Here is a 13,489-nt window from a genome sequence, read left to right as displayed (position 1 = left end):
AAGATAATAAGAAGATGCACGATTTTAATTGAAATTACTGTGATCACGCACGCGCTTGCTCCTTTATGTTAAATGCCATCCAGTTAGTGTCGCATGCGACAAATACTAAACGAATCTCATCATAGCGCCTGGATGCGACTATTCGAGCTCTTCGGATGTCCGTGTTGCATACGCACGGAAACGAAGGCGTTTTGACCGTTCAGACACTCGCCACACTTCACGCGCCGCGCCGCACAGTGGAACGAGCTAATAGATGAGGTCGTACACGAATTTTTTTACTAAAACCACAAATTTTGATGTTTATTTCGTCATATTTAAAATTTTAAGGGGTGCGTCTAGAAGACAATTTCACAAGGAAACCAATGGTACCAACTTTAAAACCTCAAAGTTTTGTACCTATAAACGGAGTTTTACGCTTTTAAGGTTTCCAAAGTTTGTCCGACATCTCCCTTCGACTCGTTGATCGACTCGATCCACTTTGCGCCATTTGTGGGCTTTACTGCGAGAATCCAAAATGACAGAGCGCTTTTAATCCTTGGTTTAAGCTAGAGAGACATCTCCTAAGCACGAATAGTTGCATACAGTCGTAGGATGCGAGTGTCTTTTTCTCTTTAGTGCTTCAGTTTTGATATCGCGATGAGCTGAACATGATTTATTGAGCAACTATATACTCATGCCTGAGAGATGTCCTCGAAGTAAAAATGAAGTATTAATGGCACTATGTCAGTAGAGACCGCTGTTCAATGAAACAAAGGCACTCCGAAAAGTTGAACATGAAATTTTCAACTGAGACTGCAAATTTTGATGTTAAATTCCTCCACATTTTAAGTTTTAGTATGCAGGGTCGGGTTTACCTACTTGCCCGCCCCCTTCTCATTCGTTTTGAAACATCAATAAAAACCATCATGTGAACATGCCGGAAGGGGAGGGGAGGGGCTCATAAGACGCGTTAAATCGTGATGGACACATTTTTTTGCGAAAGCCCTGTCAACACTACTAGCAAAAGTTCACGGAACTTTGCGCGAAAGTTAGGTCTCGTAAACCTATCGCTGTGTGGACAACGCCTTCCATTTATAAGAAATGAACGAAAAAATTATGAAAGAACAAACATAAATGTGGTTTAATAATCTAAACTTCCGCCGCCGCGCCGCGCTGACCTCACTGTGTTCTGCGCAATGCGTGAAGTATTCCTACAGTCTTGTAGGCGCTATGCGTCTCACGCCGACCGCTGCGGACCGCACTGTGTTTGACGCAATGCGTGAAGTATTCATGCAGTTTTGTAGGCGCTAATATGTGTTACGTGCCGACTGCCGCGTCGAGGGCTTCTCCTTTTCATGTGAAGTCTTCGGTATCATTGCTCTATGCGGCGCGCCGTTCCAGGCCAAATTGCATGTTTGGTTTCTCTGTTAACTCGACTAATCAAAGGTGCTGTTTCTTGTGTCACCGAAAGACGACAAAATTGGAAACTACCGTACCTTTCCTCTCAGGAAATGAGAGACTTTATGGCCTTTTCTAGTTCGTAATTTTTTTTCTGAATCCGATTTTTTTTTGATACCTACATCTGAAAAAATTTCAAAATTTGTCGCCCCCTAAATTTGCCGCCATTGGCCGCGGCCCCAGTAGCCACCCTCTAAAACCGGCCCTGGTTTTATGGGCGACTATTTGAAGAAAATTTTATGAGAAAATCAGTGAAGCCACTTCTAAAACCTCCGATGTTCCTCCTCTTTCTCGAAAATCCGTTCTTCCTTTTCATTCCGAATGTGAACTTTCATTTGTTTGTTTCAGACTCCTCAGCAAGCTTTCTTTGAAACTTGCCGGACCGATACCCGACACAAATGAGTGTTGGATGCAGATTTTTCATGGGATCGATACTACCAAAAAGGAGCTACGTTACATTGCTTGTGGCCAAAATGACATTGTTTGAATGTCTAACATAAAATTTATAAGTTGTAAATTTTTAGATGACCAAGCAGTAGGTAAAATAAATGTTGTTAGTTGGGATTTTGCAATACAGCATTCCTCCGTACATAGTACCATTGACGTACTTTTATTGGATTTATACATTCTTTTATTGAGATTTTATTTTTTCCTTCTTTCTTTGAGGAGGAGGGGGGACATATTGACATTGGAACTGTCCAAAGTTGAATTTTCAAAATACTTATAAAACCAAAAGAGTGAGTGTAAATATTTTAATTGAAAGTACCTAATCATGAGAGTTTATGGACATCTGGTTGTTGAAATAACTTTTTTTCAAAATTCTTATAACACAGTTGTGCCTGTGAACGGTTACACGTCAAAAAATATATTACCTAGATAATCTTACTTTTATTACCATGAAGGAAATTTGACGGACTGCAAGACTTTATCCAGAAAAACTTTCATAAGTCAACTTAATCCTCTCATGGAAAACATATTATACAATCAATAAAAACCTGTTCAACTGAATTACGACAGCTATATACAGGGTGAGAATTATGACTGATAAAAGGAGAAATAAGAGAGCATGTGCTTAAAATAAGTAATGTCTAAAAAGATTGCACGCTTTTCCCCAGATGGAAAAATAATGTTTCACATATACATATCTAAGGTTACCACTTGAGTGAACTTCTTTTCAGGAGAAAAGTTGATAAACATCCAGTATGGGCTTACTTTGTAGGTAAATTGGCGAGTCCATGGCCAGTGGCAAACGACGATAATCTACATCAGTTAATGCATACATTTTTAGATCCACTAGTATTGGCCACTGTTATGGGATCATATTTTTCCATGACCAAGAAATCGACTACTTTTTTTGTTCTTGTTTCATTTTATTTACCTATTCTTTATTTATTTTTTTTTCATGATTACTTTTGAAAATGAGAGCATTATTCGATACAACTTTACACGGTTGGTATTACATTTGAGTGAGTGCTCAGGAATTTTATTCACTCTCTTTGTGCTTATTTATTAGGGTGGGGGAATGAGTTTTTGTTTCTGTTTTTTACTTTAATTGTATATAAAAATGTTTAGTCCCCTTTGCTTTAGTAAAAAGAATCAAGAGAATTTAATGTTTAGATAATCTTGATCTACGCATAGGCAAGGCAGGATACCTTGCCATTTGTAAAATCCAAGAATTTTCAACATTTTTATTCTTTCGTTAATTAATAGTCTATCGTGCTGTGTTTTTCTAGTTATTAGTTCAACTGAGTATCTTTTAATCTAGTCAAAGTAATTGTATAAACTCAATTTTTTCCTCCTGAATTCTCGATTTTCTAATGTAAAATTAAAACGAAAATGGAATAATTTAGACTGATTGTATTTTATTTAATATCAATAAAATTTTGAATCAAAGACAAAAGAGCAAACTTTTCCTTTCTCAAAACAAAAAATTCAATGTTCTTCTTTTTCTGTCCGGTTAAGAGTCTCATTCGTAGTCATTCTTTAAACATTGGGGCCTCCTTAACTAATGTTATTCTTCTGGCTTGAGGAGGCTTTACAAATTTAAAGACAGGTATGAATACGACCCTCAGTATCAGCAACTTAAAATTTCACAATGAATTCAAAACATTATTTCCGCTGAAAAATTTGTTTCAGTGAATTTAAAAATTGAGAAAAGATGACCAATTTTTTTATATGTTTGCGCAACAAACTTTTTCAGTCATTTTGCAAGATTACAAAACTCAAATGATGAAGACCAAAGACTCAATGATGGAAATTAATAATCAATAATGCAGAATTAATCACCGTAAGAAAAGTTTTATCTCAACATTACCTTCCCATGCTGATTAAAAAATTTGGCAAGGCTGGATCAGCAGATGTAAAAAACTCTAATGTATTAAAAATACCCATTAATGACAATAGTAATGTTAGGACAATGAATCTTACTCAATACAGCGGAGGGTTGCTTAAAGTCATTTAAAAAAATTAAATCATAAATACCTCGACTTCAGGAGATTTAAGAGTCTGATTTCAAACAGAACTGAAAGAAAGTAGTCCAATCAGCCAGATTTGACTGGAATTAACCTAATTACGGTAGACGTTGCCTAACTTTTTCTCCTTTTTTCCCCAACTATACTATAACTTTACTCCTTTTTTTCCTAACTTTACTATTGTCATTAATGGGTATTTTTAATATATTAGAGTTATTTACATCTGCTGATCCAGCCTTGCGAAATTTTTGAATCGGCATGGGACTTGAAATTGTGCGGATATATTCTTCATAATCTATAGTAAACTCACAGAGAGTTTAAAGGCTTTACATATTTTAGTTCTCTGTTAAAAAAATAAAATATAACAGAAAATTAGGCAACCAGGAATGCAGTCAAGTTAACCTGGTTTAATCCGTCAACTTAACTAAAATACCATTAAGGGTAAGAAATAGAACAAAGTAAAAATTAAATTTAAAAAGTTAAAAAGATTTACTGATTATTTTGTTTACACCTTTAGTAGTACACTGTTTTTAATACTTGCATAGTTATTTGAAAAAAAAAAGATAGAAATTCATAAACACATATTAACATTCAAAAATTGAACGAAATAGGATCACTCAGTTCAAAAATATGATCGAGAGATTTCATAAACAAATATCAACATTCGAAAATAAAACGAAAAAGAATCACGTGGCTCGAAAGTATGATCAAGAGGTATCCATTTGACTGTCACTTGAGATTGGCTTCACTATTTCTTCCTCGATGATGATTGGGACAACTTTCTTTGAGAGAACCTCAGTTGTTCCTCTCTTGAACTTGTAGTTGCCAGTCCTGAGGAGAGAAGAAAAACGAATTTTTATGGCAACCAAGAAAATATGTCTACTTATGGTTTTTTTATTTTTCCGTTCTGTTTTAAACTTTCTAGCGATGGAAATGTTGTATGTGTGAGGAATTTGCGATTTGACTGTTGACTTTACATAAAAGTTTGCAAGGAACACCATGGTGCCACTGGTTTTCTCTGAAATCCACTCCCAAGCTCAAAAAAAGCTATTAAGTTGAGGCCAAAATGGAGGGGATATCCCACACTATCCTGAGAGTCCACTTCCACATCAAGACAAACTCTCCATGCAAAGATAGGGAGCAAATACATTGACAGGGCTGCCACTTTAATTAGGGACTCTAAAACTGAAAATATGGCAACCCTGATAATGTATTTGCTCCCTTTCTTTGCGTGGAGAGTTTGTCTCGATGTAGACGTGGACTCTCAGGATTGCTTGGGATATCCCCTCCATTTTGGCCTTAATTTGAAAGCTTTTTTTGAGCTTGGGAGTTGATTTCAGAGAAAACCAGTGGCACCATCATGTTTCTAATTCTTGCAAACTTTTACTTAAGAATCAGTAGTCAAATCGCAAATTTCTCACACATGCAACATCTCCATTTAGGAAGACAATCATTAATATAAATAAATAATAAAAATAAACTCAGGCTGATCTTTTGGTAAAATATTGAAAATTAAAACCTGGAAACTACATGTCTTGCTGGTCCATTTTATTTCATGATTGGAAATTTAATCAATGCAATTTTTGAAAAAATGCAAGATTCTTCCACTGCTTGGAGACTATTGTGTGAAACATTAAAACAATATTATTAGGCTATTCTCCTTAGAAAGAATTTAATAGAAGCAGAAATTTTAAAACGCTGAAATCTAAAAGGTTTTTGAGTTCAGCCATGATGTAATGTATCATTGAGGATACAATAACAAACAGAAGTGGAGCAGATAGCAAGGCTTTAGGGGACTATGGAAGATCTTAAAAACGTACTAGTCTTTCTAATTATTACTTATGATGAGTTTCTTCAGAACGAAAAGATTAATCAATTCATTAAGGATGGAAGCACACTAGGGAGAAAAGCTACAGCCATGTTATGGGAATGAGCTTGTTAACCTGTTTCTAATTCTTGCATTTTCAGAAACTGCATTGTCTCCTGATCTCGCAGTAATTTTTTCAGATTTTTTCGAGCCGTTTTTCCCTCCGAAATCGACTTTTGAAGTTCGAAATTTTAAAATGCCGCGTTTGCCCGCGCTTTAGCGGCAATTCAATATGGCGCCGGAATTACCCCCTGGCTTTCTTGCCACACATTCAACCGGGCGCCGTCAGCGGGACCTCTACGCGTTCGAATATCGAGGCTAATCAAAACAACCAACTGGCTGTTATCAATTTCATCTTCTGACAAAGATTTCTCTAGTTTTTGGCATATTTTCTGAACTGTTATTCGTTCAACTAAAATATCTAACCCTGCTTTACGAATATCTCGACCTACAATCTCCTTTGAACGTTGGAAAATCCGAAAATATTGACCAAATTTGTGCTAGTTTACTTAGTCATTTCAGTACACTGAGATACTGAGTTTCCATGGTAGTGAAGTGAATTTGGATTTGGGAATAATTCTTTTTGAAAATGTTGAGTGCATATGTTTTTGCAATAGTTTTTGTTTAAACTTCAGAAACAACAACAGATCGGCCGGTCAAATCCTGACACTGTTATTGACCATGCCGAAGCTTCATGATGCGAAGCCTCGTGCTTTGTTTCGGGAAGTAAATATTTTGGAGAAAACTTCCTACTTCTCATTCACAGCAATCTAAATAGAATCAGTAATCGAATGTCCTTCCCTTAATGGCTCTCTTTAAAGAAATATCCACAATATATTACATGTAGGTATCACTTGTTTACTCTTAGGAAGCCACCCAAGAATAAATAGCCTTCGACAATTTTCTATTCTGGGACCGTAAACTTATTAAACTGTTCAGTGTTCCATAATTATTAACAGGTATATTGTGAATTGCTAGTGTGTGCCATTCTTTGATAGTTTGTCTCAATGCGAGATATAACATCAGTGATTTAATCTCAATTTCTCATCCACTCATTTTCTACGTAATCACATCCTCCACATGACTTTGATTCACTTTGAACCTGATTTTTTTTTGGTAAATAATGGCTCACTATGCTGAGCGTTTTACCAGAAAGTCAGTTTTAAGTTACATTCTTCGACATGGAACTACATACAAATTCTGTGAAGATGCATGCCCTGACTCTGAATAAATGGATGTTATTAAAAATCCTGAAGATGAAAGGTGAGTAGCTAACTACTTTGTAAGTTCCCTTCTCAATTTCGATTACCTAAGTATATGGTTTCTAATGGCGGATAGTAAGAGTCGTCCAGAAAGTAAGTTTACCTGTTAAATACTTCCTAAACGAAGATAGGTGGAGACAATCTGTAATAAGCTTTGAAAAGTCACTACCCTGGTTCTCTAATACGCTGTAGATTTTTAAATTTGGCTTGATAGAACTCTAGAAAAGTGGGATTTTCTGAACCCACCTCCTCTCCGCACAGGTTCAAAATTAGCGATAGACACAGTGGCTCATTTGCGAATGAGGCTCTGTAAAATTTTGGACCTGTGCGGAGAGGAGGTGGATTCAGAAAAAGCCACTTTTCTAGAGTTCTATCAAGCCAAATTTAAAAATCTATGGCGCGTTAGAGAGTCCAGAGTATTGGCTTTTTTAAAGTTTATTACAGATTTTCTCGAAGTACCTATCTCAGTTTAGGAGATATTGAACAGGTAAACTCATCTCTGGACGATCCTCGTGGTTGTTCTTCCCTCTTTCTTGCAAATTCTTTATTGAAATGAAATACATAAGGCTCTTTATCCTTGAAATATCATTATGAAAAAGCAACTGAGTTTAAAGATTGAGACAAAAAAAAAAAGATAATGGTGACAGTAAAATGAGGTGAGAAAATCTACCAACTGGAGGCATCCACTTTAAAATATTGCAATCACATGAATTTGTTGGCTAGCGCATCCATCTACATAATTGATTTTAAGGGTTTTCATGGGTGTACTGAAGGAAAATCTAGACAAATTTTCTTCGACTCATAATTTGATCAGTACCTAGACATTTCTGCTGTGAAATGGAGACCTCAGGTTTCCATGTCAATCCAATGATAAGAGAATACCTTGGTGTGCCTTCGAATTAACACTTGCTAAATTGTTTGTGATTTTCAATTACTAGATATTATATTCATTGCACACCGCAAACATTTTTTATGAGAAAACTACATATGTTCCAAACAATTTAAAACAAGCCATGTGCACGTTGGAGCAAATTTACTTCTGTTCTAGTTTGAACATTATTGGTACGTACCTTTCATTTTCAGGATTTAACGGCTTTTGCCAAAGGGTCTGTTGGTGCCGGCACACACAGTTCCAGGGTAGAATGGAGATCCATGTCGAAGAAAATTCCTTTGAACTGATTTTTTAGTAAATAAATGCTCAGATAACTGAAGCATAATTTACTACACTATCAGACTTCAAAGGGAGTTGGTCATGAGGAAGTATTCACAACAGCAAAGGAAAGAATATGTGGATATACAAGTAGAGGTACTTAATGAGCAAATATACAGATTACTGACTTTAACACTCGCAAGAAAGGAGGAAAAATCTTAGAGAAAGTGCTTGGTATCAGATGTTCTAGCAGCAAAAAGCCCGTCCAATGTGAAGAGAAGATTGTTTGATTACCCAATGGTTGCAAGTGCAAGAATCTATGTATGACCGCAGAAAATGTATCATTAGAAGAACACTTATAAGTATATTTTGACTAACACAAACACTGTAAAAATAGTGTGCAATGTTACCCCAACACCGAAAACACGGTGATTTCAACTGAAAAACCAAGCCTTTAGATACTTAAGTGATAGGGACACACACATATAACTAACACAGTTTTGGAAGCTATTTCCGGATTTCCCAACGTTTCAAGGAGATTGCAGGTCGAGATATTTGTAAAGCAGGGTTAGATATTTTAGTTGAACGAATAACAGTTCAGAAAATATGCCAAAAACTAGAGAAATCTTTGTCAGAAGATGAAATTGATAACAGCCAGTTGGTTGTTTTGATTAGCCTCGATATTCGAACGCGTAGAGGTCCCGCTGACGGCGCCCGGTCGAATGTGTGGCAAGAAAGCCAGGGGGTAATTCCGGCGCCATATTGAATTGCCACTAAAGCGCGGGCAAACGCGGCATTTTAAAATTTCGAACTTCAAAAGTCGATTTCGGAGGGAAAAACGGCTCGAAAAAATCTGAAAAAATTACTGCGTGATTAGGAGACAATGCAGTTTCTGAAAATGCAAGAATTAGAAACAGGTTAACAAGCTCATTCTGTGGCATCATCAAATTCTGAAGGAGAACATGAGTATGAGTATAATTCTTCATGCTGAGATGAAAGAGACTTTAACCTACAAAATTGAGACTTAGCGGCTGAAGACACAGACCCTGGATATACCAAGAGCTACAAAGATGGATTTCTGAAGGAGAGAAGCATGAATTTTTTCTAGGGATTGGGAACCTAATGATAGGGGGGGAAAGGATCATGGAAGAAGACAGGATACAGCGTTCAAGGATACTTATCAGCGACACTAAGTCTCTGATAGTGTCAAATGAATGAGATCTTCACAGAATTTTATCACTCTAATCTCCTTCCGATTTCCCCTCTGTCTACAGAAACACATCTGTCGACTTTTTTGAAACTTTAAATTTTACATTCAAAGTACTATCATTCAAGAGTTTAATTTTTATGAATAATCAAATTTTGGTCCCTTTTCCCACAGCTTATATTAGGTTCTTTAACAGTGATGTCTTTATTGGGTATTGAAAAGATAGGTCGATGACTTAACCTTTTACCTTAAAGCTCAGCCTTTGCTTTCAGAGTATGTCCTCCTAGACAGGGTGCTTTCCCTTTAACATAGAACTAAGTCCACCCTGCCTGCTTGATCTGAGCAAGTAACCATTGTATCCTATGTACATACTCAAGAGATAACAGATTTCACTAAGAGCAATGGTTTCTAAAAGTAACGAAAAAAATGATTACGCTCATGCTTACCTTGTGCCTTTTACATTAGCTTTCTCGTAGGGCTTAACGTATTCTACAGAGCCTTTGCGAATGACACATAAATCTACATTACTTCCAGATCCCAAATCATTGAAAATACCAGCAGCAATGGCATCTCGGATTACTTTTTTGGCTTCCTCCTCCTGAAAAATTAAAAAATGTCATTGGTCAGTGAAAAAGCGAGGGAAAAGTTGAATTGACTTGGTATTTTACAAAAAGAAAATTTAAATAGATTAGTTTTGGTTTAGTTAAATTCAATTGATTCGCTTGTGAATTAACAAAATTTGACACATATAAGGGGAAACAAATAATTCAGCAGGAAATATTTTCTGTGCTCTTGGACAGGTTGGACCAAATTTTCAATAATTTTGGATTCGGTAAAGCTGAGAGGGAGAGGCAGACAGAGTAAGAAAGTAGTTTTGGAATTATCTCTAAAGACTCCAGGAATACTTTTTTGATGTTGGCTTACCGTCATGTTAGGTTTCCAGCATTTCTCTAAGATAGACATAGCAGCCAAAGAACCTGAGCCCATACTGGTGAATGGATTTTTGGACGTAGAGCCTTGTGGAGCAATTGTATAGAGGTGGCTACCATTTGAATCAACTCCACCCAAAATAAGAGCTGCTCCGATATGGCCCTAAAAAAATAAAACGTACGGTTTACTAAAACAAAAATTATAAATTTTTGAGCACCATCATTGGAGAAAAAAGTAGTTCTACAGCAGTGTTATTGTTAGGATTTGTTTTAAAGTTCTGAAATAAAAATAGAATAAAATGAAGGTTTAAAAGGATGGAGAGCTTATAAGGAAAAAGTAAGTTCACAAAGAGAGAAAAAAATTGGTTTTCTACTACTTTATGAAAATGCAGCAGAATAATTGGCAGTTGTTTAATTCGAACTGTTGTCTATAGTTAACACTTTTGGCACACAACATTGGCATTGTTCTTCACTAATCCTTGCTTGCTCTTGGCCAACGACGATGCAGCTGTCTATGAGCACAAATTGAAGAACTGACAACCCTCTTAAAGTAATGGCTGAAACTATCTAAAGTAAGACCTTTGTGACTAACAAGGAGTAACAAATTTTATTGAAATGGATGTGATGAAAATTTAAAAAAGCACTGTCAAGGTTTACAGATCTGCTCTTTAATAAGGTAGGGTCCTGAACACAATGTCTGGAGGATATGTGATGTGCTTGAAAAATGAAAATTGATTATAAAAATTAGAGAGCAAGATTGCCAGATAAAGACCCATTCGTTTTTGGTAATTCAAGTATGGAATCAGAGCGCCCGATGGGCCACACTTGCACGGGGTGTGGCTTGGAGGGGTCGCTCAGTGGGTATGGAACACAGCGGCGTGCTCAAACCCTACATAACCGGGTTTTTCTATCTCACAGCGGTCAGGTTGGATAGGGGTCGCTTCGGCGGCTCTTCACTGGCTGATGGCCGCCGCTGTCCCGGTATTTGGTCGGCCCCTTTTATGGGGGGCGTTCCAGTGACCCTCATGATGGGAGCACTGTAGCAAATTTTTCCCTTCATCAAAAAAAAAAAAAATATTGAATCGGAGAGTTTTAATGAAATTTTAGAATTTTCAGAATAAATACTTGATCAGCCCTTGGAACATTGGATTGAGAAAATAAATACAAGCGTAAATTTAAAATATAGAGAGGGATAAAATAAGAGGACCAAAATTTATAGTCACCGCTAAACCAAAATCTACTTCACAAAGAATTTACTCAAGTGTTAACTCAGGATCTGAAAGGTAGACCATGAAGAAAGGGGTCCTCAGTTATTTACAAAGCTGATCTTAAAGTCACTTGTGGCATGGAGTCACCTATTATTCTGATTGACTAATGAGATTCACTTTCAGTCTGGTAAATTAAGTTATTAAATTTTTGATAATTCCAGGTTAAAACCTGAGAAATCATTAGGAATTGTAACCATTGTTCGATTTTCAGCTTGGAGGAAAAATCAAGTAAGTATTTCAAACTTTGCAAAGAGAGGTTAGAGAAATCTTAGGGGTTTGAAACGCTATGAGGGAGTTCTGACAGTTACCGCACCTGGTATCTGAAGAGCATCTGTTTCAACATAGTGGCAGCTGTGACTACAGGGACAACTCGACCTGTGTTAAGTCGATGCAGCTCAAGTTGAGATGAAATTAGGGCTGTTGTTGCTTCTGTATCAGCAGCAGTACCCGCTCCACAACAGCTGCAACAAAACCAAGAAACAGGATTGAAATGGTGAACTATTACTAATAATTGATCCAAGGGCAAAAATTACATGCAGGAAATTGTAGAGCCTGCAATGGAGGCATAGTGTTCAACTTTCAGACGGCAAGACTTTGCTGCACATCAAACTCTTTGGCCATTATAATTCTACTAAATAGAGTGGTACAAATCCTTACACAATTGAGAAAATTAAAATCAAAACTATGTAAAAAGACTACTTCACTATATTCTGTAGAAAATTAGAATAGGTATTACAAGATTAAAAACTTCTTAGATCATTTCGTCAACAAATTGGTTGCACAAGACAGCCTAAAGCCTTGAAAGATGATAATACTTTGGGATCAAGGCAGATAATGGGTAATAAATTCTAAAATCATTATATCAGCAGCAGCCTTAGGTCGCGTAGAGAACTAAAGACCCGTTTCGGTACGCAAACGTCAGAGGTAAAAAAATGATCTATCTAAATTATGATAAGAAAGAAATATTGGTTAGCCTCTCACAAAAGAGTGGATTTCTTGCAGTGAGACCCTAACCTAGTAGTAGAAACGAAATATGAGGTGTGTTGCTGTAGTAAAAAATTTAGGACAGTTTGTAACGGAACCACTGGACGTTCGATGTTGTTAGACCGGCTCGAATTACCCAATAGCTTGCGTGATATCATATGAGTGTCCATTTCAACCAAAAGCTCAATGATCTCAAGGGGTCAATACGACCATAAGGTTGCATTCAGTAAACAGAGGAATCAGACAATCTATATTGAATCTATATCTATACTTCGATGAAGCACGGGGAGTTGGATGCTGTAATTCTACCTGACAGCACTTTGGTGATATTCATTATGAGGCCATACATACAGTGCAGTGGGTTACTAAACTCAAAGCTGAGGATATACTACTTACTACATATTTTTTGCCATGTAATGAATCTTTGCACATTCTTTGTCAGCAACAATAGAGCCTGCGGTTGCTCGGGTATCAGCACCCAGAATTACTCCGTCTGCAAAAACACATCCGACGATTGTAGTTCCTGTTTTGGTGGCAACTGGTGCTTTGTATCCTTTGGCTTTAAGAAACTCGTTCCTAAAAATGAAAATATGTCCAAACATTAAGAAAATATTTGAGAAAATTGTGGTTGAGGTGAATAAAGATAAATGGTGACAGTGACAGCTTAGGTTAGGTACATGATGTTTCAATCGATTTAAAACAAATAAATAGCATACCTCCTACAATTTTCGAAGGAGAATCCAGGCGTGGGTTCCACGGGAAGCATGACCGAAGCCATTTTAAAAAAAAATGCGAGTGCGAGGAAGACTAAATAAGTTTAAGAAGATGAAATACGGACTAGGCGGAATGACATGAGCTTTTCGAAAAACGCCGATAATATTGTTGGGTGATGAATACCGGTAATGATGCTTCCG

The 13,489-nt window shown here is 36.8% G+C and overlaps 1 protein-coding gene across 1 annotated transcript; it reads right to left on the bottom strand.

Moving 5' to 3' along the window:
• Positions 1–4,378: 4,378 nt before the first annotated feature.
• On the bottom strand, positions 4,379–13,467 carry Prosbeta2 (Proteasome beta2 subunit). Its single transcript, XM_019059397.2, has 6 exons — positions 13,292–13,467; positions 12,972–13,151; positions 11,905–12,052; positions 10,319–10,486; positions 9,841–9,992; positions 4,379–4,739 (listed from the first exon to the last, which is right to left on the bottom strand). Exons 1-6 carry the CDS (start codon positions 13,351–13,353, stop codon positions 4,616–4,618), a joined length of 834 nt encoding a protein of 277 aa, XP_018914942.2. The 5' UTR covers positions 13,354–13,467; the 3' UTR covers positions 4,379–4,615.
• Between the last annotated feature and the right edge of the window lie 22 nt (positions 13,468–13,489).

This window comes from Bemisia tabaci, chromosome 7 (genome assembly GCF_918797505.1).
Source record: "Bemisia tabaci chromosome 7, PGI_BMITA_v3".
In the NCBI taxonomy this organism is placed as follows: domain Eukaryota; kingdom Metazoa; phylum Arthropoda; class Insecta; order Hemiptera; family Aleyrodidae; genus Bemisia; species Bemisia tabaci.
The sequence above is the reverse complement of the archived record's forward strand: the minus strand, read 5'-3'. Positions and strand labels throughout refer to the sequence as shown.

Bases quoted from the DNA above. Each gene is read 5' to 3' on its own strand.
- Prosbeta2 (XM_019059397.2), bottom strand. From the start codon at position 13,353: ATGGCTTCGGTCATGCTTCCCGTGGAACCCACGCCTGGATTCTCCTTC. The intron at 13,152-13,291 runs GTATGCTATTTA...TTTCATTTTTAG, and splicing joins TCCTTCGAAAATTGTAGGAG to GAACGAGTTTCTTAAAGCCA. The intron at 12,053-12,971 runs GTAAGTAGTATA...GTTTTGTTGCAG, and splicing joins TACATGGCAAAAAATATGTA to CTGTTGTGGAGCGGGTACTG.